At 26.8% G+C, this 27,669-nt stretch overlaps 1 protein-coding gene across 1 annotated transcript; it reads right to left on the bottom strand.

Moving 5' to 3' along the window:
- Nucleotides 1-9,126: 9,126 nt before the first annotated feature.
- Nucleotides 9,127-26,526, bottom strand: LOC145837871 (EF-hand domain-containing family member C2-like). Its single transcript, XM_082945350.1, has 17 exons — nt 26,452-26,526; nt 24,914-25,102; nt 21,810-21,935; nt 20,984-21,114; nt 18,616-18,733; nt 17,964-18,104; nt 17,564-17,674; nt 16,996-17,109; nt 16,433-16,571; nt 14,673-14,838; nt 14,107-14,249; nt 13,087-13,283; nt 12,187-12,320; nt 10,909-11,053; nt 10,111-10,250; nt 9,658-9,760; nt 9,127-9,324 (listed from the first exon to the last, which is right to left on the bottom strand). Exons 1-17 carry the CDS (start codon nt 26,491-26,493, stop codon nt 9,226-9,228), a joined length of 2,238 nt encoding a protein of 745 aa, XP_082801476.1. The 5' UTR covers nt 26,494-26,526; the 3' UTR covers nt 9,127-9,225.
- Nucleotides 26,527-27,669: the final 1,143 nt, after the last annotated feature.

The raw sequence follows: 27,669 nt of genomic DNA, 5'->3' as shown, positions 1-27,669 counted from the left end.
GAAAATTGAATGTTATTTAAAGTTAAGTAATTAAAAAAATTACATAAAAAAACTTATAACAAAACCTAAATGTTGTTTTTCTTCATTTTTTTGATGCAATAAAGTCAATGTAAGTTATTTTTTTTTGTGAATTCCTCGTCAACTTCTTCGTCTCCACCGAATCTTCCATATCAACTTATTCGTCCACACATCATCTTCCATATCAACTTATTCGTCTCCACACATCTTCCATATCAAGTTATTCGTCTCCACACATCTTCCATGTCAACTTATTCGTCTCCACACATCTTCCATGTCAACTTATTCGTCTCCACACATCTTCCATGTCAACTTATTCGTCTCCACACATCTTCCATGTCAACTTATTCGTCTCCACACATCTTCCATGTCAACTTATTCGTCTCCACACATCTTCCATGTCAACTTATTCGTCTCCACACATCTTCCATGTCAACTTATTCGTCTCCACACATCTTCCATGTCAACTTATTCGTCTCCACACATCTTCCATGTCAACTTATTCGTCTCCACACATCTTCCATATCAACTTATTCGTCTCCACACATCTTCCATGTCAACTTATTCGTCTCCACACATCTTCCATATCAACTTATTCGTCTCCACACATCTTCCATGTCAACTTATTCGTCTCCACACATCTTCCATGTCAACTTATTCGTCTCCACACATCTTCCATGTCGACTTATTCGTCTCCACACATCTTCCATGTCAACTTATTCGTCTCCACACATCTTCCATATCAAGTTATTCGTCTCCACACATCTTCCATGTCAACTTATTCGTCTCCACACATCTTCCATATCAACTTATTCGTCTCCACACATCTTCCATGTCAACTTATTCGTCTCCACACATCTTCCATATCAACTTATTCGTCTCCACACATCTTCCATGTCAACTTATTCGTCTCCACACATCTTCCATGTCAACTTATTCGTCTCCACACATCTTCCATGTCAACTTATTCGTCTCCACACATCTTCCATGTCAACTTATTCGTCTCCACACATCTTCCATGTCAACTTATTCGTCTCCACACATCTTCCATATCAACTTATTCGTCTCCACACATCTTCCATGTCAACTTATTCGTCTCCACACATCTTCCATATCAACTTATTCGTCTCCACACATCTTCCATGTCAACTTATTCGTCTCCACACATCATCTTCCATGTCAACTTATTCGTCTCCACACATCTTCCATGTCGACTTATTCGTCTCCACACATCTTCCATGTCAACTTATTCGTCTCCACACATCTTCCATATCAACTTATTCGTCTCCACACATCTTCCATGTCAACTTATTCGTCTCCACACATCATCTTCCATATCAACTTCTTCGTTTTTTTGATTTATTTTGATTTTCAGTTAATTTAGTTTGTTGCTTGTGCCGTTTTCTTCGTGATTCTTGAACTTAAATATCTTTAAGCACTCATATTTTTAAAATATCTATATTAGAACTTGTTTTGACTTATAACAATGATAATGAATTATTCTTAGTATATATTTATAAAAAGGGTTATTTCATTTCTATTAAATAAAATACTGTTAAGAACTTTAAAAATAAAATTGAACTTTAGCAGACAGCAGGCTATATCATTAAACTTAAGTTTAAATTTTTATATACAAGTTGTGCTTCTTAAAAGTTACTTTTTTTGTGTTAGTACTTAGACATAAGTAGTTCGACTATCTTTCAGTTAATATTACTGGAGATGTTTACTTTTCCAAACTTTAAAAAAAAAATCTTTTCCTCACATAAAATAATAAATATTTCTGAGTTCAGCCAACGAAGTTCGTATAAAATATTGATAAATTGAGAAGTTTCATTGTGTAGTGTCACGGGAATAGAATGCGTGAGCGTTTCACGACTTTTATGTTGTGGCACAGGATTGATAAATACGTAACTTTGACGTGAACATTTCGTTTTCTTTGTTTGGTGACACTGGAGTAGTAGGTGATTTCTGATCACAAAATTAATAATGTGTATCCCACAACTACTGAATAAAAAAATTAATGAAAAACTCTCGCAATAACAAGTTAAATATTAAAAATGCTGCTGACCCTAAAATTTGCATGTCTTTTATGCGAAAAGAAAGTACACTTATTATAGTTTTGAACAAAGTATTTGCGATCTCCAGACTTTTTAAAAACTGTATTAGAATAGCACTCATCTCTGGTTGTTTAATAACTTATAGTTTCTTATTTGTTTAAAGTTTTACTTATTCAATAATTTTTGTGAAAACAAGCCTGCTGCTGATTAATGGCTGATTTTGAAATATTAGTACCAAAAAGTATATTATTTTACCTGATTATATTTGAAAAATTATACACACAATTGCTTGTCATAAAACGTTAAGTTTTTTATTTGAAAATAAGAGTTTTTTAAGGTAGGAATTCAAAATAATATAGTTTCTAAACTTATTACTACTAAATCACTTGACAAACCACTATCTTTTAAAACTCTTCTGTATGTTTTTATTAACTAATAAATAATTATTTTTTATGAGCTTTAACACTCGAAGTTAAAATATTTATTAAAATAATTAAAGTTATATAAGACTGAATGTAAATTACAGTATTAAACTATATATATTTCATTAGTTGAATATTTGTAATATTTATTAGAATTAGTTGACCTATAAATTGATAGAGTAACAAAGACATAGAGTAACTCGGATGTTAATTTACTATTACAATTTTTGACATTTAACTTAACAATATTATCACTTGACAATTTTAAAACACTTGATTTGTGGTTATTCTACTCGCTTAAAATGAAAAACAAAACTAAGTTTATATTATTTTTTGTTGATATACAATGCACTAAGATTAATATAATTAAATAAATATTGAAACTTTTTTATTTTTTATAGTTTTATTATATTTACTTACAAAATAAATTTTTTAATTTAGAAAGAGTGTTTTTTTGTTTTCGTAAGTTCTTTTTTGTAATATACAACATTTTTAAAAACAAAAGCAGTTAATGCTTCAATTTAAACTATCAAAAATTTAAGGAAACTTTACATACTTATAAATTCTAAAGGAAAACTTCAATCGTAATTGTAATTGAACTTGACATTGACTTTAGTAACAAAGATTTAAGATTCATTTTTGCCATTTTACGAGCATTAAGAGAAGCTGAAAATTCACTGTTAACATGCCATGCGAAGTTGCTTACGAGTTAAGTAGTTAAACTAGTAATTTAAAAAGAACCAGAACTTTGCGCTTTTTTTTAAAACCAAAATTTCTTCATTATAAAACCAAAAAACATCAACAATATATATATACAAGAAAAAAAATAAGACAATTAAAATGAAAACTACAACAGACAGACTATACATATAGTTAGTATAAATCATAATATACTTCTAAGCATGACATAATGAGAATAAACTTAATAAGTAATTTGTAGTTTAAGACAACGAAAGTCCTCCATCGATGCTCAAACACATAAAATGCCTTATGCATAATATCAACATTACTGTTACATCAACAGATCACAGCCTCTTGTGAAACTATAATCAAAATTTTATACACCTATTGTTTATACACTTTTTAAGCAAACATTAGTGGAATTTTTTAGACATTAAGTAAGATTGTTAAAAAATAGATAAAGCTACTCATACTTTATATTTTTTTATAATTCATTTTAATAAACTAAATTAATAAGTAATTAAAGCAAAATATTTATTATATTATTTAGATAATTTAATGAAAATATTTAAATGATAACAGTTTTTTTAATCTATGTTCACAGAAATATGTTTGATAGTTATTGTATCATTATAGCAATCAATAGTTAAATATTAAATGTCTTAATTAACTTTTTACTGAATTATCATTATAACTTTATCAATAGATATAAATCACTATAAGTATTTAAAATAATTTTAACCCTACAAAGAAAACTAATTATCAAACTACAAGTTTGCCGTACAATGTGACGTAATATATCAATTGAATTTGAATTAAGTTTTATTTTTTTCATGCTATGTTACAAGAGAACAATAAGACAATTAATTAATAAAATAAAGTGTTTTGGTAAGAAAAACTTCATAGCATTTTTAGGTTCTGTTTTGTTATCGATTTATAGTTAAACGCCATACTGAATAAATTAAAGCCAGATGTTATAGAATTTAACAATTGTTATTTACTCCTAACGTTTTAGATTTTACCGATAAAAAAATAAAATCCAACTGAAATTTAAATTGATAAGAAAGTTTATCTTTTACGACAGTAACTATAAAAAATTATCAGGTGATTGTAAAACGAAAATAGCAAGTTTTATTTTGTTATTGTTTGAAAAATTTTTTTTTGACAATATTTTTATGTGAAAATTTTCAAATACTGTCAACCAGTACTCCTACTTGTTTATGATTAAAGTACAATTTTACTGCTAAAATTTAAGTTAACAAATTCGAATTTTTATACGACGGGAATTTTATCAGTAACAGGTGCGGTTAAAATAATTTAAACTCCTTCCGTTGTGTTAACAATCTTTAAAACATTGTTAAAAAAGATTTAAAGTTAGGCTATAAGATTGCATCGTAATAATTTAAAGTTTGAAAATAAACATTCTTAAAGTTATTAAGTATTGTGTAGTTATTATACACAAATTGTAGTTAGAATGTACTAAACATTCTAAACTTCTTATATTCTTAATGAAAACTACACTAACAAAAATAATAGCAACATAATAATACACATGACATAGTTAATTAGTTTGTAAATGTAAACAACAAAACTTTTTTTATTTTTTTATTATACAATATTTGCAATTTTTTTATGGTTTTTTGTCATATCTTTTAATTTTATGTACTTTTCATATTTATTTTTTATTTTACCAACTAAACATATGAAAATAAAATAACTTAAAATTTAGTATATGGTAGTAACAAACAAAAAAAAATCCTTTAATTGTTTCGATATTTTGAATAAAAATAGTTTTAACAAAACTTTAAGTATAGATGCAAATTAATCCATATTAATAGTTTCCGAATTAAATAAGGAAAATTTATAACCTACACCGCAAACACTTGAACAAATTTAATTTGCACTTAAATCAATTCTGAAATTTACTTAACTACACATTATGTCACTTCTTATACAAAAAGTTATTTTCGAAATGTTATAACTTCACTTGTTTAATTGTTATTATCTTAAATACTTCTCGATTAAACTTATTGTTTTATAGTTATGATGTAAAACACATACAAAGTATCAAAAAAATCAAAAACCTGATTTAAGTGATTGAAGTTTTAATCTTAAAACCAATAATTATTAGGTGAAGTCATTACTGTTAGTATTAGTCGAAAAATAAGATTTGTTTTAAACGAAGGAGTTACTTTAAGTGTCTTTAGAATTTGTTTTGAAAATGTTTTGTCTATTTTTAAAATCAAAATATTTAATTTTTAACCAACTTAAATAACATAAATGAAACCATATAAATTTTACATTTCTTATTTATAAGTTACATTTTAAGGTATTATAATAAAAAATTCTAAAATATGTAAAAAATTGAATATTTATTATTTATGTAATTATTGTAACAATTAGTTGTGCTTGAAAAGTAATAAACAAATTTTAATTAATGGCAAAAAATGTAGTTAATGTGTATAAAATATTGAAATAGTAACTAACAGTTAGATTGATGTACATCCGAATGAGCTGAATTATTCAAAGAACATCTTGTTATGGTTGAAAATATTTGGTCAAACCTCAAAAAAAAATCCCATTCACAACCTCTTCGTGGCCGTCCATTCACAATTTTGACTAGCATTCACAATCTCTTCGTCCACGAAATCGGTTGGTTTCCTGGATTCCCATGTCTAGTCCCTGGCCGGGTCGGTTGTACATTCCTCTGAGCGGTTCCGCTGTCCATCTTTTATGTTCTAGGTTATCAGTTTTTGCGTAATTTGATTCCCATTTGCTTGTGGTTCGATATTTATTTGTCTTCGTGGGCGCATTCGACTGTTAATCTTAAAGGTGAAAGGTTTGTAGGCCGTTGTGGAGTTACGCCATGTAACCGTCCTCAATTACGTTGATGTTAGGTTGGTTTAGCTGCTCTTAAATAAGATAACAAAAAACGGTTATTTAAAGTATTACAGACGTTCAGATGGAACGCAGGCTTAATTTGATATACTAGTACTTACCATGAAAATAATAATATAAAAACTAGTTATTAGTGCACGTGATTTTATATACAACATTAATAAACACATCGTGAAATAAGTGAAAGAAAAGAAATTAAAACCAATGACTTCTGATAAGAGCCCAGTAGGCACATATACTAACTACTAAACATTTTGTTGAAATGTACAGAAAGTAGACTGGACGATCAAGTATTCTATCCACATTCTATCAATAAAACCCTTCTAGATTGTTCATCATACGATTCGCAATCCTATCGTCTACACGTCGTTTTGTGCGTTCTCTCCCCCGGTAGTAATACGCCGACTCGCGTCTCTCCCGTCACTAATCCGCCGACTCGCGTCTGCAAGCTAAGTTTTAAACTCTTTCTCTCAAATTTACTTCATGCTTCTTTCTCTCAATTTCTATTCTTAATACTAGTTGTGACGTCACTGAAAACATTGAAATTCTTTAATTTTAACTCTTCTGAAATAAAACGAAACATAAAATGTAATGATTGGTTCGTTACAAGATTATTGGTAAGCTAGCATTTATTTTTACTAATTTAAATACTGCTTCGTCTTTTTACGTTTTTTTTTAAACTTTATATATCTATGGTCAGAAATGTATCAAAAGTCAGAAATTTTCTTTAAGATGCCATAATGCATTGAAGAAATGAAGTCTGCACTAATCATGTTTTATTCTTATAGTTTGTACCTCTGTCAATAATGCTATAACAAATATTCAAAACGGATTTTCAATTTTTTTAGTTAAATACTTTTTTGTTTGAACTATAGTTTATTGAACGACAAAAAATATGCTCAAAATGTTTGGTCCTAGGACCTGGTGCAAGAAAAAAAAACTTTCGGTTATCGGGACCACGGACACATTTTAACGCCTTGTCAAGGACAACTTATACTTAAGTTCAAAACCTTTATCTAAATTCACAGTTTCAAACAGTAAATTCACCAACAACTACCTTTTTGACGCTCCGTGCAAAAGTGACACTCGTGCACTTACCAGTCTAGTGTGGGCAACGTACAGCCAACGGGCCTGAGTTTAGAAACCTCTGGCCTGCGACTTGTTTTAGATTAAACTGCAACACAAACAAGTAGAAAATTTCTTGTTACAAATACTTATAAACGTGGTTGTTGTTTTCAGTGCACAGTAACTCTTTTATAACGATAATTTCATTAAATTATTTTGTAACACATAGTACAATTTATTTGAATAACGCGGTACGCGAAGGAATAGTTCTTGTAAATTTGGTCCGCGGACTAAAAAAGTTGCCCACCCATAATTTAGGGCCTTAACATTAAGCTTAAAAAAATAAGTTTTATAGAAGTAAAACTAACAGCTTAAACTTGTTCAATATACGTCTAGTCTGTGCAAAAAGATCACTTCTAATTAAAATTTGCTAGGCTACAACTTAAAATTTCTTTTGAAAAATTGTGGCATAGTACTAATTTTTAATAAAAATACTTTAAGTTTACAAAATCACTCACTTTGAAAAGCTAATTAATGTTAATATGGTCTGAAAATAAAAGCACATTTTAACGAAATGGTTAGAAAAAAGCTCTCAGTTCTAAAGTTGCTATTTATTAGAACTCGCGAACCGAAAATATGTAAACAAGAGTACAAATTAAAACTTTATAAATAATGTCTTTTTTTTGTAAGATTTCAGTTTTCAAATTTAGTTTTAAAGAATGTTTTCATAATCTTAAATGTATTAATTCTACTAATTCTATCCTAAACTTTACTTTAAATTAGTAAAAAATTCCTTTATTCAATATTAAATTATAACACAGCCTTGTTTTACATTAGACTTTTTTAACAAACCTTCAAAATTTCTGACTATACCAAGACTAGTTTATGGCAGTCCTTGTTTGATGAGTTGCTAAACTAAGATATCATTTACAAATCACACTTCCAAAACGAGTGACTGATGTAAAACTTTTTATCAAAAATTTTTAATAGTATTAGTTTTGATACAAAGTAAATTGACTTAATGAGAAACAGAAACCATAAAGTACTTTTTAAATACGTAAAATACGAAAATGAACTAATGGTAGAACAACGTGACCTATTTTTTACTCTTCATTACACACACTCACAATATCTAGTGTAAGTTTCAAAATTTACCTAAAACCATTTTTGTTTACTCGTTACACACTGCGGAATGTCTAGTGAAGTTTGAATATTTTTGGTTTAGCGGGCAAGTTTGAATGCTCGCGGGCCGCAGTTTGCCGACCCCGCATTTAGTTACTGCGATTTAAAAGAAAACTACCAAAGTGGTCGAGTGTGTACGAAAATATTCAACAGACGAAAACTAAAACAAACTACCAGCTTTGATATTTAACTATATCTTGAAATAAATAAAGATTAAAAAAACTTGATATTTTTCTATCCACTCTAAACATTTCGTGAAGCCCAAAACGATTTTTATGCACACCACTGATTTAAACTTATCAACTGAGGATTATTATATAAAAAAAACTTAATAAAATTCTAATACAAAATCTAAAACTTTGCACAAGGGAAAATTAATTTGATAATACTAAAACAAAATCGTAAATATAAATTTTCTTAAATAGACTTTAATAAATAATAAGCGTAGACAGTCAAATTTATTTAATTTGAGGCTTTTTTACAATTAAAAGATTACAGTGAACAAAATAAATTAGTACACAAATTAATGATACTGAAGATATCTAAATGCACAATCTAATAAATAATTTCACAAAGGAACACAGTGAGTGTATGTATTACAGTGAATAAAAATTGAATGAATACCATAAACAATAATGTCAGTATTACAAAAAAAAAACAGTTAACAACTTCATACGTGTACATTAAAAATGTTTTAAAAACTGTTTTTATTTGTATGTAGTAAACAATCAAGTCTTAATTTTTTAGTTTAAACAACTTAATAAACATTTTTAGTAAAGTTATTTTAATCTTTGTAAAACTAATTTTGTTTAAAAGTAATAAATAATTAAAGTAAAAAGCGTTTAAAAAAATGCTTACCACTTATTAATTAAACCACAAACAAAAACCCTAACACTTAGGTTTTATTTATTTTCAGCAGGAAATATGTTTTCCAGCAGAGACTTGTAATTCACAAATGTCACTCCTTTTTGCGACTTGACGACTTCGTCTACTTTATCGAACTGTTTTAATTTTAAAAGAAAAAATTAATTGTGGTGTAATTTCAAAAATAACACTTCAAAAATGTTTTTTTTAATAAATTAAGTACTACTTATTATAAATAAAACCTAGGTTTTAACATTCAACTATAATACTTCAAATTAAAACCATTAGGTTTGATAATTCTCGAGATTTGTTCTTTTTTACTTTAACTTGCTTATTTATATCAAAAATTCAATTACTAACGCACTCTTTATTATCAAAGAATGTATGTTTATTATTTAAGAATCTTCTTAAAACCAAACATGTTCTTACTTAACAAAAAAAATAATAAGAATAATGTAAAGAACACAAACTTTCAAAGGTTGTCGCTGGTATTCAAGCAAAACGTTAGGTTTTGTTCGGTAGTTCAGATCTTCAATCAACCGAACATAACTCGTTTTACCGTCTGCTGTGTACCTGTTAAAAAAGTTTCGAATAAAAATCAACAATATGGTATAAACAATTGAATCCTTAGTTTTTAAACAGTTTTTCGATAACTTTTTGGGCTAGTTTTTACGTTTTATGATTTGTGATAACTTGAAAAGTGATTAAACGAAAAATAAAGTAGGGAGTTATTTTAAAAAAAGAATAGCTTTGGTATCACAGCCATAGGCTTAAGAAAATTAAAACTTTTTATTTAAACTAAAGATTCGTAACAAATAATTTGTCTTACTTTCTAACCACTAGTAAACGGCTAATAAAACAGATAGTAACGTATAATTTTATCAAATGTGTATTTTGTTTTTTAAACTTTTAAACAAACTGACCCGTTTTCTAGCAATCTCTGCACATCAACAGGGATAGGAAGCTTGAAACTCCTGAAGATGGACCTGAATTTTCCGAAATCTAACTGGCCGGTTGCTTCATCGTCGTTGTGACGACACAGTTTCATCAGGCCTTCAAAGTCCTTGAATAAAAAATAAAGAAGTATTTAAAAAATATATAGTTTCATTTTTAAACAAATATTCTTAAATTGTCAGGACGTAGAACCTATTTAAATGATAGATATATAAATAAAGTTTTTTTATTTCAAATTTTAAATATTTTATTTATAGATGTAACGTTATTTTTTATATTTATTAGAATATATGACTTTTTTGTTGTTTTCCTTGCTACAATATTAGGAGCACTAAAAGACCTAAACTTTTTAGGCCAAAGACAAGTTGTTAAAATTATTTAAAGAATAATTTAGAGTTAACGTATCATTTTAACAAATACACACATATTATTTTAATACAAAAATTATAAAGTCAAAATGTTAGTTTTTAAAAACAAACTTCAAATTGATTTAAACAAGTAAATCTCCTGAAATATAACTTACAGTATAAAAAATAATAACTTATGTAAAATAAAATATTTTTGATATATTTTTTAAATAAAGTTTCAGATTTGAAATAAAAACTAATAACTGATATGAAAACAATTTATTATCAATTTAAAATTCACAAACAAATGTCTAAAACGTTTTTTCTTGTCTTTTTAAAATCAAGTTTCAGATTTGCAAAAAAAAACTGTTTAAAAATAAAGAAAGTACTTAATTTAAAATTCACAAACAAACGTCTTACTTCGAATGCGCCCTTCTTAAGTTTTTCCTGAGCAACAGCCAACACCAGCTTCATGTCGGTTTCACTGGCCTTCCTGTCAGAATAGTGCCTGGCTACCGTCATTATCTCGTGTTCCGATAATCCTCCGTATCCCTTCATTGTTTGCCTGCAATAATATCATAACTTGGTTTAGTTAATTATAATTAAGCAGTGCACGTTTACCAAATGTAGTTTACATGCATAAAAGTCATGTGGTTATATTAATATAGGATGATAGAACAATTTTAACTTTTTAAAAGCATCACTTAAAATATTAACAAGCATGTATGTTAATTATTTTAAAGTCAAAGGGGGTGAACTAATTTTTTACAGCTAAATCATTTTGTAGAGTCTTAAATAAGCTACAAGTTGCCTTTTACATATTTTAAATATTCAAACTTTTTGAGATACAGCCTGTTCTGAGTTGTAGAGTACAATAGGTTCCTTATGAGAGGAGAAAAATAAAAGGCCCAAACTAAGAGTCATATACATTACCTACATAAGATCAAAGCTATTTGTTAAAAAATTATAACAAAACAGAAACTTTCTAATTGAAAAATTTTTGTCATTGTCCTTACTAGACTTTTCAAAAGTTTCCACCCATATTCTTTGCAAGAAAAAAAGTGCAATTTAAAAGTAAAGCTCTTGAGCTTTTGTTAGCAAGTGGCACACCGCAGCAAACAATGCCACTAGAAACACAAACAAACACAAAAGAGATAAAAAAAATTAACTTAGATGATAACCCCCAGCAAAGTTTATACTTTTGTACTCACAAAGTTTATACAAGTATCTGTAATTTACAAGTTAGAGTTAAAAAAAAAACAAGAATAAAAACACTTAACTTTATAGCTTTAATGATTACTAGTATACATAATTAAGTAATTTTCTTTATTAGTTTTCACAATGATTTTAAACACAAATATGTTTATGAACTAAATGTTCATTTAATGACTGTACCCAAGTACTTGATACTAGTAAAATAAAAACAACAACTACCAAAAAAATATTTTAATTTAATAACTATTTCAAATCAATATAAGTACGTTTTTTTTTTTTTAATTAAACCAAATAAAAATTCAGGAGCTCAAGTTAATTTAAATTCAAAAAAGTTTATAAAAATTAGGGAACTATTCTTTATCTCTACTTAAACAATAAGTACTAAGAGAGTGTGTAAATTATTTGTCATGGTTTTAAATACAATTACATTTTTTGAATAAACTTAGTACAAATTGTATAAAAGTAACCAGTAAATAAACGAACCTGAACTTGTCATAAGTACACTTATCAGCATGATTGCTACCTGCAGAGAAAACTCCTTCTAATTCGGACTTCTGAGTTGATTTGAATATTTCTTGAAGTTTTCCCAATATCACATTCATGTTCGCTTGTGGATACTATAATTAACAATTATTGTAAATAATTAAGATTAAATCAACGGAACGTTGAAAATCTCAAAAAATTGTTATAATAAATATTATTAGTTTTTGTAAATACATTGTTTATAAAGTTTTTGTATACATACGAAAAATTTACTTTTAAATACGAAAAAAGTGATATCAAGAAGTATAATTGTTTAATGAATTTACCTAAATTGAGTTAACTAAACTTTCTTTAGATCAATTCATTTTGTAGCACTAAAGTTAGAACAAAAACTAATTTAGTTAAAAAAAAGTTTTTACCAATAACAGGAAACTATGTGGTAATTATGATTAAATATATTTTCAACGGACAAACAACTTGTACTTCGTTTGTTAATTTTTTTTAATTAAAAATAATTTATAGTTTACAGTGTTAAAAAGTGTGACACACTTGTTAAAACTTTTAATTTTTAACATTGTCCAAAAGAGGCCATTATAAAAATAATATAAACTTAATGTAAAATAACAAAATTATACACTCTAATCAACCCATTGGCACGTTTAAAAAAATTCCTTTATCATTCTCGAAAAAGTCACATTAACACACTTGGGACACGTTCAAAATCCACCCAGTCAAATTTGAGTATCGCTTACCGATCGAGGGTAAGGGGTAACAGTGATAGTGAAAAAAATAAAAAATAAACAAATAAATGCAAAAAAAATAATTAATTAATAAAAAAAAAAAATAAAATCTGGTGGATTTTGATAGCGCTTATCACATAGCAACAAATCAAGCTGGCACCTTGTCGCTGTGCTGCTCCATGTAGCAGATGGCGTACTCGTCCATGTCCGTGATGGTCATGGGCCACTTGTTGAAGACGACGGTCGCGCCCACGTACAGGTCCTGGCTCGTGTAGAACCGCGCCGTGCCGTCCATGTTGTCCGCGTCCTCCGGCCTCTTCACCTGCATCCTCTCCATGAAGTTGCCCGGCACGAACCCTGTTTGAATATTGAATAAATATTTACAGCAAAGTTGAAAAGCTTTTGTTTTTCAAGTTACCCAGTAGGAGCACTAGGGTTTTAATTTGCAACTAAAAGAATGCTAGTTCACTGAAAATATCAATAATTTACTTATATTTGTACTTAAGTATGTAAACGTTATTAGTCTAATATACAACCAGTATATAGGTTGACTAAACGCTGATTTTCTGCGTTTCAATAATACTAAGTTAAATAAAAACATGTTTTTTTCTTTTTCTTTAGTAAAACAGAAATTTGATAGCAAATAAAAGCCTTTTTTTGTTATATCGAAGTTGTAGTATTCAGCTTAGTTTATTGAAGCTGGTTTTCATATAACAATAAAAAATCACGAGTGTAAACATTTAATCAATGTACAAAAACATCCTTACAAAAATAATCTAATCAGGAAATACTTTTAAGAAAAAGTTTTTTGTTTTTAAGTAGTCGTCTATGGTGAAATAATTTCAATAAAAGTTGAATAACACTCAATGAAATTATAATTTACTATAGGGTTACTAAATGTATATTGAAAATTACTTAAAATGTAGCACGACATTTTAATTTAGTTATGTTACAATTTTTTTCTTTAAGGTTTTTAAATTATTTATCTTAATGACAGTTTGATAAACTTAAAATTAAAAAATTAAAATAAAATATTTAGTTTATGTTCATAAAAGAGTTAAACTATCTGCTTGAGTTAATATTATTGTACTGATGGAGTTCTTATATAAACCATATATTAAAAAAAACTTATCTAATTGAAGTTCTAATAATTTGATCGATTTTCATCAAACAAGCTTACCTGAATTTCGAACAGGTGGTTCACATACAGATATGGTATCATCGCAGAGATAATAAGAAATAATCATCTTTCTTTCACCGTCGATCGGCGAGCCGTTTGTAATGCGTGCAGTATATCTGAATATATGCGACTCCAATCCAATCCTTTTATATAAAAAGTTTGATTAGATTTAAAATAAATTTGCATATGTAATGTTTCAAAACTAGTTTAAGAGAATTTTTTTTTTTTTTATATCTGTACGGAAGTGTATTTGAAGCGCAGTTTTAATTATAGCCTAGAAACAAATATTTTTTGTAACAAAAGTTACATTAAATCTTTTTTTTTGTATAAATAATTAAAGATTCTATGAGAAAAGCTTAAATGGGTAATATTTACTTAATTAAATGGATACCAAGAAAACAATTGAAGCGTATAACTATAACCATTACAAAAATGTTTATGCAATAAATAAATCAATGGAGTAAGTGTTCAAAATATTATTTGAAAAATTTAACATCCAGAAGTAAATTTTTTACTTATAAACCTACTTTTAGAGTTAAACTTGAACAAAAAGTCTCAAATAAAACCTGTCGAGTTCAAGGAACTTGATAAAGTCCCTCGTGGGAGGTTTGGGTATCAGGGACACGACGGAACCCAACGAGTCCTGGACCCCACCGAATCCCGAGTAGGGAGGAATGTCTTTTGGGAAGACCTTCGGGGGATCTGACTTCGCCTTGATCGGTGTGAATTTCTCTGGAGATAAATATTAGAAATGAAAAATATTTATCTGGTAAAAATAATTCATAAAGCATGTTTGTTTATCATACATCCAACTACATGCTATCTGTCATAGAAATGTACGAAAAACATGATTTTGTGCATATTAAATATAACAAAAACTAATTTGATGTTCGTCAGAATTTGCATTCAAAAAGTTTAAAATTTAAGTGTTGAACATTTAAATACTTTAAAAAACTATGTAAAGTTCTATTTTCTAACAGCTAAATAACTACTTAAGCATAACTAAATATTCACTAAAAAAACGTAACTTTTGTAGAAAAATTTTATAATGATTAAAAATTATCAATTGCTAATAATATTTGGTTAAAAAATTCCAAAGCAGTTAGTTTGTTGGAATATAACAACAAAACTTTTTCTAAATACTTATTTTTTTAAAAACAAAGTACTACTATCAAACTTAAATTCCATATAACTGTTTTATTAGTCTAACATAGAAAAGGGTCGGTAGTTTTTATATACACCTTATATAACTTATAATTGGGCATAAAAACAAGTATAAGTTTTTTATAGCAACAAAGTTCAAATTTTTAAACCAATGAAATTAGATGAGATTTTTCAAAATACTGAAACAATTTTGTAGACAATTTCTACTAGTACTAAGCTACACAACTATGGATCTTTAAATAATCTTATGTGTATAAGCAGATTTTTTAAGAAGTTGAAGGCTAAAACAGAAATTTTGTGGTCAAACTGAACAAAGTTTTCAAGGGAGTAAATAAAATTTTGATTGACATTGAGATAAAGAAAAATAAAAAGCTTGCTTTACAATCGTACTAAGGTTGCCAAAAGCTTTTGAGAAACTTATTCCATATTTTCTGAATTTCTAAGAGTTTTTCAAAATTACAAGTTTTTGGGTCAATTTTTATAAAACTCAGTTTAAGGTAAAAAACTGTCTTAAAAAGTATAACAACATTGAAAGATATGTAAAGCCACTTAAAACGTGTATTTTAATAAAAAAAAATTATCATGACAATTTTTTTATACTGTAGATTTTTTTGTCTCAAGTCAAAATTTCAGTACTATTTTCACTAACTTCACTATCATGTAAAAATTGTTCACAGTTCCAGGTTTTTTCAGTATTTTTTTTTAATTTCTGAAACTCCAGTTTTTTTTTGGCAACCCTGTTGTACGGAGATAAACTTTTTATCATCTTTACTTTAAAAAAATATGTATTTTTAATTCTTTTGTTTTTGGTTTTGGACCCCGAATTTTAAAGTGAAAATCTAAAGACGGCTATTTTATAATTTATAACTTTAGAGTTTATAGTTTTCTTTGAGATTACGAATGAAAATTGTTCTCTATGGAAATATCGTTACTCATAGTTAAGAGTGAGCAGTAAAACTAAAAAGAAGGTTTCGTAAATGCTGCAGGAAAACATAATTTTAATAAGTAGCTTTATTTTCCGAATAAATTGATCTTTTTAACTTTTATCTCTATTAGAATTTTTAAGCTGTGAAAAGTATAACCTTCTATACCCTAAAACAGTTAAAAAACATGCACAACTAAACTTATTAAAAAATCAAGCAAGTTCACACAACAAACGTACCAAGTCCGTACTTGCTCCTGTAGAAGTCCTTGGTGAAGTCGTCACAGTCCACCAGCATGACCTGACGGCCGTGCACGTTGAGAAGCTGTCCTATCTGCAGGTCGGCGTCCGTGTAATAGTCATCGAACACTTGGCCCGTCTGTTACAAAACACGGTTTGAAAATCATATTACATTTTATTATTGTGGTAACTACTAGTTTTCAAGCTCGTTAGCAAAAATCTCTTTATACTGTTAGTTTTTGTAGTAAAGTTCAGCTTAGTCAAAAAACTTGATTATTTTTAAACAATGAGCACTTTTAATATATTAACTTATATATACAAAAACAGAAATCCGAGGAACAAATGTCAGTTAAATAAATAAAAGTAATGTGCAAATTGTTTTTATTATAATAACACGTTCGAAGCTATCTAAAATAGCATTAAAACTAGATAGGGTTTTTATGATAAGTTAAATTACTTTAAAACTTAGAGAAATAAAAGTGTTTTGCAGTTAGAAATAAACTCTTTCAACTAAATAAAAGCGTAAAAACTGCCCTTTAATAGCTGAAGAAATGCAAACAAACTTTGAGGGGATCGAGAAGCCAGTAGGAGTCACCACCTCTGTCAGCCGAGTTGAACACGTTCAGCAGCGTTCGCGCAGTGGCAGTTCCGTGCCTTTTCACCGGCAGTGGAGCGTGCTAAAATGTGTGTGAATTTTAAGCGGTTTTCGTTTGATTCGTAAAGTTTTATTTTCACAAGTAAACTTTTGTTGCACTCGATTCAACATACATATGTTATAAATGTTCTGTGCTGTACAACTGTATTTGAACAGATGAAATTAATTTGTTATGTGAGTGTTGAAAGAAACTGATGTATTTTAATGATTAAAAATATAAATTAGAACAAGCCTTCATTTTACCAAATTCTATAAAAACTATAACTTTAAATCAAAAACATTAAATACTAGTTTTAATTAAATTAAAGATTAAAACAACTTATTGCATAAAAGTAAAGTAAAAGTTTTTAACTTGTTTAAAGTGACTTACTTTATTAAATAGAAACAATAACTATTAAAACATGATAAGTAAAGTTGATTTAAGCTTTACTTCTTAACGCAATTTAAAACTAAAAAAAAAGGTAACTTGAAGTAACCTTTGGCAGCCGAAGTCGATGCAAAAAAACGGGGAAGTTGACTCTACCGGAATTTTTGGGGAGTTTCTCTAATATTTCAATTGTGTCATCCGCTAAGTAGTAGTGTAAAGTCTAAAAATGTAATTTCTAGTACTCTTTTATGAAGCAGTGTACTTGGTTTAATAAAATAAACATAATTAGGAGGAAATATTACTAATTTTTCAAGTAAAAAATAGTAAGTGCACATACTATTTCCCTAAAAATGCAAAATTTGTAAACTAATAAGTTTCAGAAAGTAAAATATATTAGTTAAAATTCTTATTAACATGGATTATTTATGAAACTTATATATTTCAAAGATGTAAGTAGACTAATTAGATACAAGTTCATGAAAACTTGTGTCAAGCACAACAAAACAAACCAGATGCCTGCGATCACCGAACATGGACTCCGAGTCATCCCAGTAGGCGTCAAACCTGAGAACTCTCCTGTCGTATTCCAGGAACTGTTTCAAATTATCCAGATGTTCGTACGGTCTCAGCGGGTTCATTGCTTTTCTTTCCTGGCGAAATTTGTTATTCGAACAAAAGTCTTCAGCGCAAGAGAAGTTTATTTATGGAAAAATTATATATATATTAGGGTTATACTTTTGTGTTTGGTTTATATAAAAGTTTTTTATTTAAGATAATAGTGTTTAAAAACAACTAAACTTAGATTATTTATTTGAGAATTACTGACTATTAAGTATTTTATTGATTGCAAAACTTTTAGCACAAGTAACCTAAACATGATTTTAAAACTAATAAATATAAATTTTTTGTTAGGTGTATATCTATAAACTGTTAGAATTTAAAATGAAATTTTAATTTTTAAGCTTAAAGAGGCATGTTTTAAATAAAAATGTTAGTTTTTAATTAGAAAATTTTTTTAATATAAAACTATTACTATAGTCAGTGTTTAATTAATTTATTTTTGTTTTTGAAAGTCAAAATGAGTTAAAACCATTTTTACTTTATAAAGATTCTAAATGTTGTTACAAGCCCATACTAGCCGAGTAGAATTTAACAACAAACATTTTCACGTATTTTGGAGTACGGGTTGGGAGGTATCTCGCAAGGTTCACCGATTTTAACTCCTAATTTGTAGAGGAAATTCTTCGTGAACGCATCCGAATCACACAGCTTGAACCTCCTGCAAATAAAATTAATTTTGCAATCTCAGAAGCCAACGTGTATTTTTCGTGCAAGGTTTCCAAAAAAAAAGCAATCACTGTAACTAACGAAGAAGTAAATAGGTAATTAAGTTTTTTTTTTAAACTTTTATGCAAATGTATGGACTGAAATTTGTTCATTGTCAGTTTTCTCAGAAATTTAAAAGTTCACCAAAAATCTATTATCTCCTTCATTTTTTGAGCTAAAGACCTCAAATTTTTAGGAAACGTTTCTTTTATAGTTTTAAACACTGTGAATGTTGCAATTTTAAAAATAAAATAAATAAAAACTTAGATTAAAAATAATTAAAAATAAAAGATGTTTTTTTGTTTGAATAAAGTTTTTTTTAAATTAAAAAGTTATCTACATTCAATTAATTAAATATTAGTGATTAACTTTATGTAAAAATTTGAAGAAAACTATTAAAAAAATGGAGAAGATAGTTTTTTATTGAAATAGTCATCTTTTGCGTTTTTGGTTTGTGCCTTCCTTAGGAACCTATAGAGTATACCGACTTTGACCACTTTTATCACAAAAGTTACTTTGAATTTTTTAAGCAGTTAAAAATGTCTGATACATAAAATTAAACTCTACAAAATAAGATCAACTTGTAAAAAACAAGGTGAACTCCCCTATGCCTTTAAAAAGAAGGCTGTATTGTATGCTTCTGCATTGGATGTTCACTAAACTAATGAGAAATACTGTTTTCGATGACTCTACGTTAAAAGTTTAAATTAATTGAATTAAAAAACAATACTTGTGAATAACTTTATGTAACCATGGTTTAGTTAAGTTTATATATGTTAGAAAATAGTGTGGACTTTTTTGGACAGTTTAAATGACTAACTTTAATCATATTACATAAAGTACTCACTTGAATGCATATTTATTAACTTCAATTCTAATTAAACAATAAATACAAACTTAAATCATGACAAATGTTTTTTTTCAGATTTAAAACAAAATTTTCAATGTTATTTCTAAGAACAGTAAAAAACAACCGAAAGGCTAAATTGTTTTTAAATAAGCTTTTCAAAATCAATAAAAATCATGTCTTAATTAAACTAGTTGGTTATATGTAATAACATAATATTGAAACCGGTTCTAATAAACCTCATTCTAGATCTAGGAAAACAAGTCTTCTGAAATTAAAAAAAAATCTTAAAACTATTCAGATATTTTTATATAAAATCAAAACTGTCCTGAGTCATCCTGAGTTTACAAAAAAGTCAAAATACTCGGAGTTATCCTGAGATTTTATAAAATTTCAAAATATCCTAAGTTATCCTGATTACGCTGAGTGTGTAACAAATCCATATTTAGTTTTTAAGTATACACAACTGTACCTAAGTTTTTGTAACACTAAGAAATCATCAACATAAAAGATTGCTTAAGTAAAAAATTTTAAGACTGCGTTATTGGTATTTAATCTTTCGAGTTAAAGAGAACAATACATTATTATAAATAAAAAATAAGTACTGACAAGAAAAAAGGTTTGACTGAACTGTTATAAAGATTAAGCTAGTAAGTATTTTGATTGAGTGTAAATAACTACACAGTTAAGTTAATATCATTATCTTATGACACATTATGCATAACTTTAAATGTTTATCACTTTAAAAAAAGAAAGACATTTTTTGATCATATAAATATATTGCAACTCTACTGTATTACAAGGTAGCCACTGATTTTTTTTAGGAAATTTCTTCCAGCATTTCTGATATTATTCGAAATTTTTGTAATAACAAGTCTTCTTGTTTCTTTTTATTAGAAAAAAGTACGTAACTTATTACATGTTTTTTCTTTAAGTATTAGAAAGTAAATTTAAAAGAAAGATGTTTTTTCTTTAAAAATTCAACTGATAGACGTAAACTTGATTACATTTTTTCATTATACCGGACAAAAACTTGCTACTTACCTGTCAATTGTCTATTTATATACAACTAAGTTTTCACAACTGGATCATGAGGTTTAAATAAAAAATAACAGATAGCTCTTTTCAGTAAGTATAACAAAGTTACATTAATACATAAAAAAAAATACACAAGTGAAAGAAAAAATACTAATTATTTATCATAAATATGATCAACTAAACTTTATTTGTAACTAATTTCTGACAATGCGAAAGTCAAGCATGTAAACTAGTACAACAAAATTGGTTGATTTTTATGAGTTATTTATGAGTTATTTATTTTATTTATGAGCTTTACTTTATTCATTGCAAACTAACTTTCCATAGAACGTGATTTCGTTTCCAATATTGAAATCTTCAACTGTGTAGTACTCCTCATCATTTGGAGCCGGTTTCGGTATCCGATGTCTCCTGATTATTGTTCCTTGTGGCATCCCTGAATTTATTTCCTGAAATTGACATATAAACAATAAAATAAGTGCGTTAATAATACTAATGAACTTGGTAGAACTAAGAATGTTTTAAGTATTATTGAGCTTAGGGATTTAAAAAATTTATTTTAAACAAGCAAAATTTGTTATTTATGAAATGTAATTTTAAATATATCTAAACTTTTTAAACTGTTTTGCAAGAAATGTTTAAACCAAATCAATGTTTTTTTTTTAGTTTTCTTATTATAAACTTACTAGATAATCAAAGTTCAGGTTTAAAGATTAAATTATATAAATAGCTAATGTAAATAAGAAGGTACTAAGAAAGGTTTAGAAGCAAACGCGTGTCTGAAAAACTTATTCAGCTTGGTACCAAACAATAATTATGATAAAAAGTTATTGGAAGTGTGGTATATACATTTTTAAATGACTTAAACAAAAAAATATTTTTTTATGGTAGGAGTTTTAAAAAACTTTGTTTATAATTTTTCTTACTTTGGTTAAAAACAAACTTTTTTACTTTTACAACAGATTTTTTCATATAATGCAAGATGATTTCCTGAATACTTGAGGTGAATAATTATTGTTTACTTTTGAGCAATACTGTTAACAAATTCTACTTTTTGCTGAAAAAAACTACCTTTCCCACTTAATAGACGCTGGAAAAACACTTTCTAGAAAAATAACATCCCAGTAACACAAAAAAAACTTACTGTTGGCTCATTGACTTGTATGGTATCGTCTTCCAAGTAAAAGTAAACTTTGCAGCTTCTTATCCTGTATTGTTCATCATTTCTTTCTGTTACACCTTCCTGAAAGAACGCCGTGAAAAACAACACCTGAAAAAAATATAAGTTGATAGAAACTAAGACTTTACTTAATTAAAATTCAAAAGTAATCAAAAGAAAAAGATTTTTTAGAACAACCAATCAGAAGATTAAATTTAACGTAAAAACAAAGCAATTTGTATTAAATAAGCTAAACTTTAAATAAAAGTTGAAAACTGTTTATACTAAGTTTTATCCAAAATTTTTAAAATTCTATTTAACATGCAAAATTTATATTTTAGACTGGTAATTTCCCAAACCATTGTTAATCAGCTCCCAATTTAGCTTATAAATTGATGAAACAACAAGACATGTTAGTTTAAATAACTTTTACTAAATATTAATCTTATTTTAAACACATTTAACTCAGCTAGCAGTAGCTTTGTAAAGTTGAAACTAATTTTTGAGATAAATTGTAGTTGGATAGTGCAGTAAAACCTTATGAAAGGACCAAACAAACAAAGGCAAAAAAACAGACCATTTTATTTAAAAATCTATCTTTTTATACAGGTATATATCAATTGTTCTAAATTTTTCTCATGTTAATCTCAACTTAAAAAATAAAATTCTGATAAAAGATTATTTTTAATTTTATTTTTTTTAACAAAACAAAATACTTACTTTTGCTTATTACAATAATTTATTTTTGGTTAATAAATGTTTAATTTTAACTTTTAAACATTTTTACAATTTGATTTTTTCTTATATTGCAAAAGTATTTCCTGAAAACTATAGGTTGCTTACTAAACGAAGAAGAAATCATATTTTTAGTAACTTCTTAAACTTCTGAGAAGATTGACAATGAAAAAATTCTTTTCCATAATTTTACTAATAAAATACATTGTAAGAATTAAAAATATGTTAAGCTCTTTAATCTTACTTTATTATTTTTTAAATTTTTATATCAGTTTTTTTTTTCTCATAATGCACGGATTTCGTAAAAAATTGAGGTCAATGGCGTAAACATTGAAAAAAGCCTTTAACTCAACTGACTATATCTCAAATTTAATTTAAAACTTTTATTTTGTATAGAATCAATTTTATACTGTACAATTTGAGCTTTTAGATAGGGATTATTGTTAAATTTTCTAAAACAGTTCTTGGACCTCCTATGAGCGCAGGTTAGCCACTCTTTGAAGCAAAAAATTTTAGTGGTCAAAAACTAGCCTGAGTTTATAATAAACTAAAAAAAGTAGTATAAGCCAAAAACTGAAAAAGACTATTGTTAATGAACCTAAAACTACAAAAACAAAAGGAATTAAGGGCATAAGGATAAAAAACTTTTGTTTATTTTTTATTTTTACATAATTAAATACGCTACTTGTTACTTTCTACCGCATGTTAAAATTCAAAGTAACTTTAGAGAAATAAGCAATCAAAGTTACAACCTTCGATAGGTTTTTTATGGAAGGCGCAAACTAAAAAGGCAAAAATAGACTATTTTACAAAAACCTATCTCCTCCTTCAGTTTATGAGAAATGTTTTAAAACTATTTCAGAGTAATCTTTAATAAATTTAAAACAACTTGTAGAAAACAGACTAAAAAATAAAAATTCTTGTTAAATTTGTTCTTGTTAAATTTGTTCTTGTTAAAAAAATTGTTTTTTTATAAGTTTTGTTAATATTTTTTTTTTAACTTTTGTTTTTAATCCGCTTGCTATAAGTTCTTTGTAAAATTCAAAACTACACTTTCTAAAAATTTGAATTAAATTGCTAAAAAAATTAACAAGAAGCTAGATTTTTAGTAAATTTTTCAAAATTCCAAGAAAATCAGCCTTGAAAATTTTTGATTCCATACGGTTGTATCAGAATTTTTTACAAACATTGATATATCACAAAAGTTAATCGAAACTTCTCATTTCTATAAAAAATATCTTATAGTACATACTTTTAGCTTTAAAATAAAAGCTAATGGTTAATTGTAGACCCCCCTTATGCCCTTAATAAAATAACAACTTTAAAAGAATAAGTCATAAAAATTAGTCTCAGACAAAGGAAATATATCTAAATATGCATGAGTTTTGAAAAAAACAAACAAACAAGGAAGTCTGAATTATCTTAAGTAGCATGAGTGTTGGTAACCCTCTTAATGATAAAACTTTTTGGTATACTTTTTCAAACTCAAATTACTTTTAAGATAAAGCCACTTTCAAATAATGACTCAACTTATAAGTAAATAAGTTGAGAACTTGAGAATTAAACTACCCTATTTAGATAAAATTATCCGGATCCGGCCAGGTCCTGATTTAAAAATTAATACCCGGATTTGGCCGGATACTAGCTTTTTCTTTCTGATAGATCATTATAAAAAAAAATTAGTTTACTGACACAAGTTATTAAAATACTATTTATAAAATGAAAATAAATCTGATTTCGATGGTATATAATTAAGTAGAATAAAGTAGTTCTCATTTTATTGAAAGTTTAAATCTCACTAAAGTTAAGGCTACAAGTACTAAATGCTCATCTAGAAAGAAATTCTTAATTAGTTTATTTAATATTTTCCATCATTTGTGCTGAAAGATTTTAACACTTTGCCCTAATATCAGTAAATTATGACTACAAAAATCAGTTATTATCAAAAAAGTAATTTAAAATCAAAATATTTATCCAAAATAAAACTGATTCTCAAATACTCAACAAAAACTCTGTACTTTTGAAATATTTGTTCTGACAAACCCTTACATTTGCTAAGATTGCCTGAATTTTCACAAGATTATGGCTACAAAAATCAAGTGCTTGTTTTGAACAAAATTTACAATTTGATAACTTGTTTAAAAACAAATACTTCTTAAATTTGTTTTAGAAATTCAGATAATTTTAACCACTTAAACTTGAAACTTCTGACATTTTGTCAAAATTGCTTAATAAACTGACTAAACAATAAATGCTTAAAAATAACCAACATTTTGAAAAAGTTGTAGTAACACAATAATCTTGTTTTACCAACATTCAGTTACTTAATTTGTTAAAGGACACAAACAACAAACTTGTCTGTCATAAGCAACCCATGCAGGTGCATTAGCACCCTCGCCTTTTGGGTAGCTGCTGAACTTTGGTGGTATGACTTGGCCAGGAATCTGGTAACCTCCTATGCCAGGTCTGTGAGCACCGGTTTGCATGTGTTGTTCATTGCAAATGTCAAAAAAGTGGGACTTGTGAAACTTCTCCTCTCCCAACTGAAATAAAGCTTTTTATAAGAATTCATTCAAGAAAATAATTTGAATAAAGTATTAGTTAACATAACTAGTTATTAAGAAAACTATGTTTTTTAAAAGATAAAGGTGTATTATTTATAAATTTTAGAATGAACTACTTTATCTAACTTAAAAATAAAAATAATATATATAATTATTATATATAGTTATATAATATGAAACATTTTTACTGTATGTGCTAGAAATATCAATTTTTTAACAAACAATTATTGCAATAAAAAAATCTTAGCATACTCATTTGTTAAAAAATAAAAATTCATGAAATAATTAGTTAAGTATAATTTTATTTTTAGGAATTTTTTTTTTTAAGTTTTTCTATGATTTTCATTTAAAATTCTGGTTTCAGGTTTTTTACTAAAATTTTTCATGTAAAAAAGCTACCTTGCTGTGTTTACTTTATTTTTGGTGGATCGATCAATCTTATAATATTCTTTCTAGTAAAGTATTTTAAAACTGAGCTTTATACTATAGAGGTAAAAATTTTTTATTTAATTTAAACTTGATAGTAAAACAAAAATGAAAATGCAACTGCTTAATTCTTTTTGTAAGTTTGTGAACACTTTGCTTTTTGTTTTACTTTTATTCCTGTTTAGAATCTGTAAGTTATGTTAAATACCAAGATTAACAGCAAAGACATTTAAGTATGATATATTTTATAAACAACACAAAAAAATTAAATTGTCTGCAGGTCTGAGACTCCTGAGTCAAAAAAGCAAACATGTATGAAATAAAATAAGCCTGAGTTAGCTGGAGTATGCTAATATATATAAAAAAATATTTAGAGTTTAAAACTGTGACAATTACAGTTAATCAAGCTTGAAAAAGATATCACAGTGAGAAAAACACTTAATTTATAGAAACAATAACATTTTGAAGTTATAAAAACTAGATTGAGTTATATAAAAATATCAAAACTAGCCTAGGTTTTGCAAAAAATTACTTCAAACTACCTTGAATTAACCTGATATTTTTTATGAATTTTAAACACTAAACTGACTTAAACTAAAATGAAAAATTATTTAAACTTCAACTAGCCTGGTTGTGTGGCAAACCTGTTTCTATATAAACAACAAATTGACAGCATCTATTTCACTCACTTTCATAAACCTTTAGTTTTATGTTTACTAAAATTTTAAAACATATTTTTTTAAATTAATTATTTAAAAACATAAAATAATTAAGATTAATGCATATGATATTAGAAGTTTTACAATACAATAACAAATATATTTATTTAAATGTATTTCGAAATTAAATCATTTGATTAAACTATTTTTTAAATTAAAATAAAACAATATTTAAGTTATTACCTTTCTGTCAAAATTGTTGCCAGGTAAAAAAGGCAAGGCCATCTTAATATTTTTAACAACTAGTGCAGTAGTGCTTCTGATGTGCAGAGTTTAGTTTACATTATCTTAGTTTGTATATGTTACTACAGCAACTTCAAAGAAATGAAACTGACTTTTATCAATCTTGACTTAAATAGAAAGTAAAAAAAATTGAATGCTTAGTTTCAAAAAGTCTGTGCAAGTCTTTCATTAACTCAGTTTTAGGAATGATAAATCATAAAAAATAATTAGATTTAGTTGATGTTAGTGAAAAAAAATTCTGATTTTTTTAATTAATAATCCGAGTTACATTAAGTGCTTTAAAAGAATTAGAGATACAAAGTTTCGATCTCAATTCTAAAACTTTTATTGTTGTGCTTAGTTTTTAAATTTTTTAAAGTTTAATAAGGAAAAATTTTAACTGCAAAGCATTTAATACTTTAAATGAGCAAAAGCATCTTTGCAGATGTTATATACAAACAACCTTTTAATTAATTATTAGTTTAAAGTAATAAAAAAAATTGAAAATATTTGAAGCTTTATTTTTAGGCTTTCAAAGCTTAAAAAAGTATTTATTAATTTATTAAAATCATAAATAATAAAATAAATACATAACTAAAAACGAAAACGAGTAGAATCTTTATGCGGAAGCTTGATATTTTTTGTAGATTGTTACAAGTAAATCCTTGCAAGGCTGCAATAATTAAAAAAACATTTTTTCGAAAGAAGTACAATTAACAAGTTTCTGCAAAAAAAATTATTTTCATACTTTTGATTCACTTTACTTTAAACGATAGTTTTATTATTTTTATTTTTTAACAAATTGAGTTATGATAAACAAAAGAGTTTAATTAATAAGCAGTTAACCTTCAAATGATAAATAACTTTTATTTTCTTTTAGGTAGTAAACCTATTTTGTAAAACTAAATTGATGCAACTACGTATTTATTTATATATTTTAAGTTTTATAAAAACCTGTATATAATTCTTTTTTATTTGTTCTATTGTAAAAGTCTTTACATTTTTATTAGGAATGAGTCAGATAAGAAAATCGCTTAGTCTCTTTTTGATAGTATGGAAAACAATTTGAAGGAATTTGGTCCAAAATAAATTAATAAATTTCCCTATTCATAAACACAAGTAACGGAAAGTTAATTGATTTTGTTAAAAAAACAGAAACGTATGTATAAAAGTTGTTTT

Source organism: Thalia democratica, chromosome 6 (assembly GCF_965202585.1).
Source record: "Thalia democratica chromosome 6, ktThaDemo2.hap1.1, whole genome shotgun sequence".
Lineage (NCBI taxonomy): Eukaryota > Metazoa > Chordata > Thaliacea > Salpida > Salpidae > Thalia > Thalia democratica.
Note: the sequence above shows the minus strand (reverse complement) of the source record. Positions and strands in the feature narration are given on the sequence as shown.

What these genes read in the sequence shown, in the direction of transcription:
- LOC145837871 (XM_082945350.1), bottom strand. Translation starts at nt 26,493, where the DNA reads ATGGCCTTGCCTTTTTTACCTGGCAACAATTTTGACAGAAAG. An exon ending in GCAACAATTTTGACAGAAAG is followed by an intron (nt 25,103 to 26,451) that starts GTAATAACTTAA and finishes GCTTTATTTCAG; the next exon opens with TTGGGAGAGGAGAAGTTTCA. An exon ending in TCGGTGATCGCAGGCATCTG is followed by an intron (nt 17,675 to 17,963) that starts GTTTGTTTTGTT and finishes TTACATTTTTAG; the next exon opens with ACTTTACACTACTACTTAGC.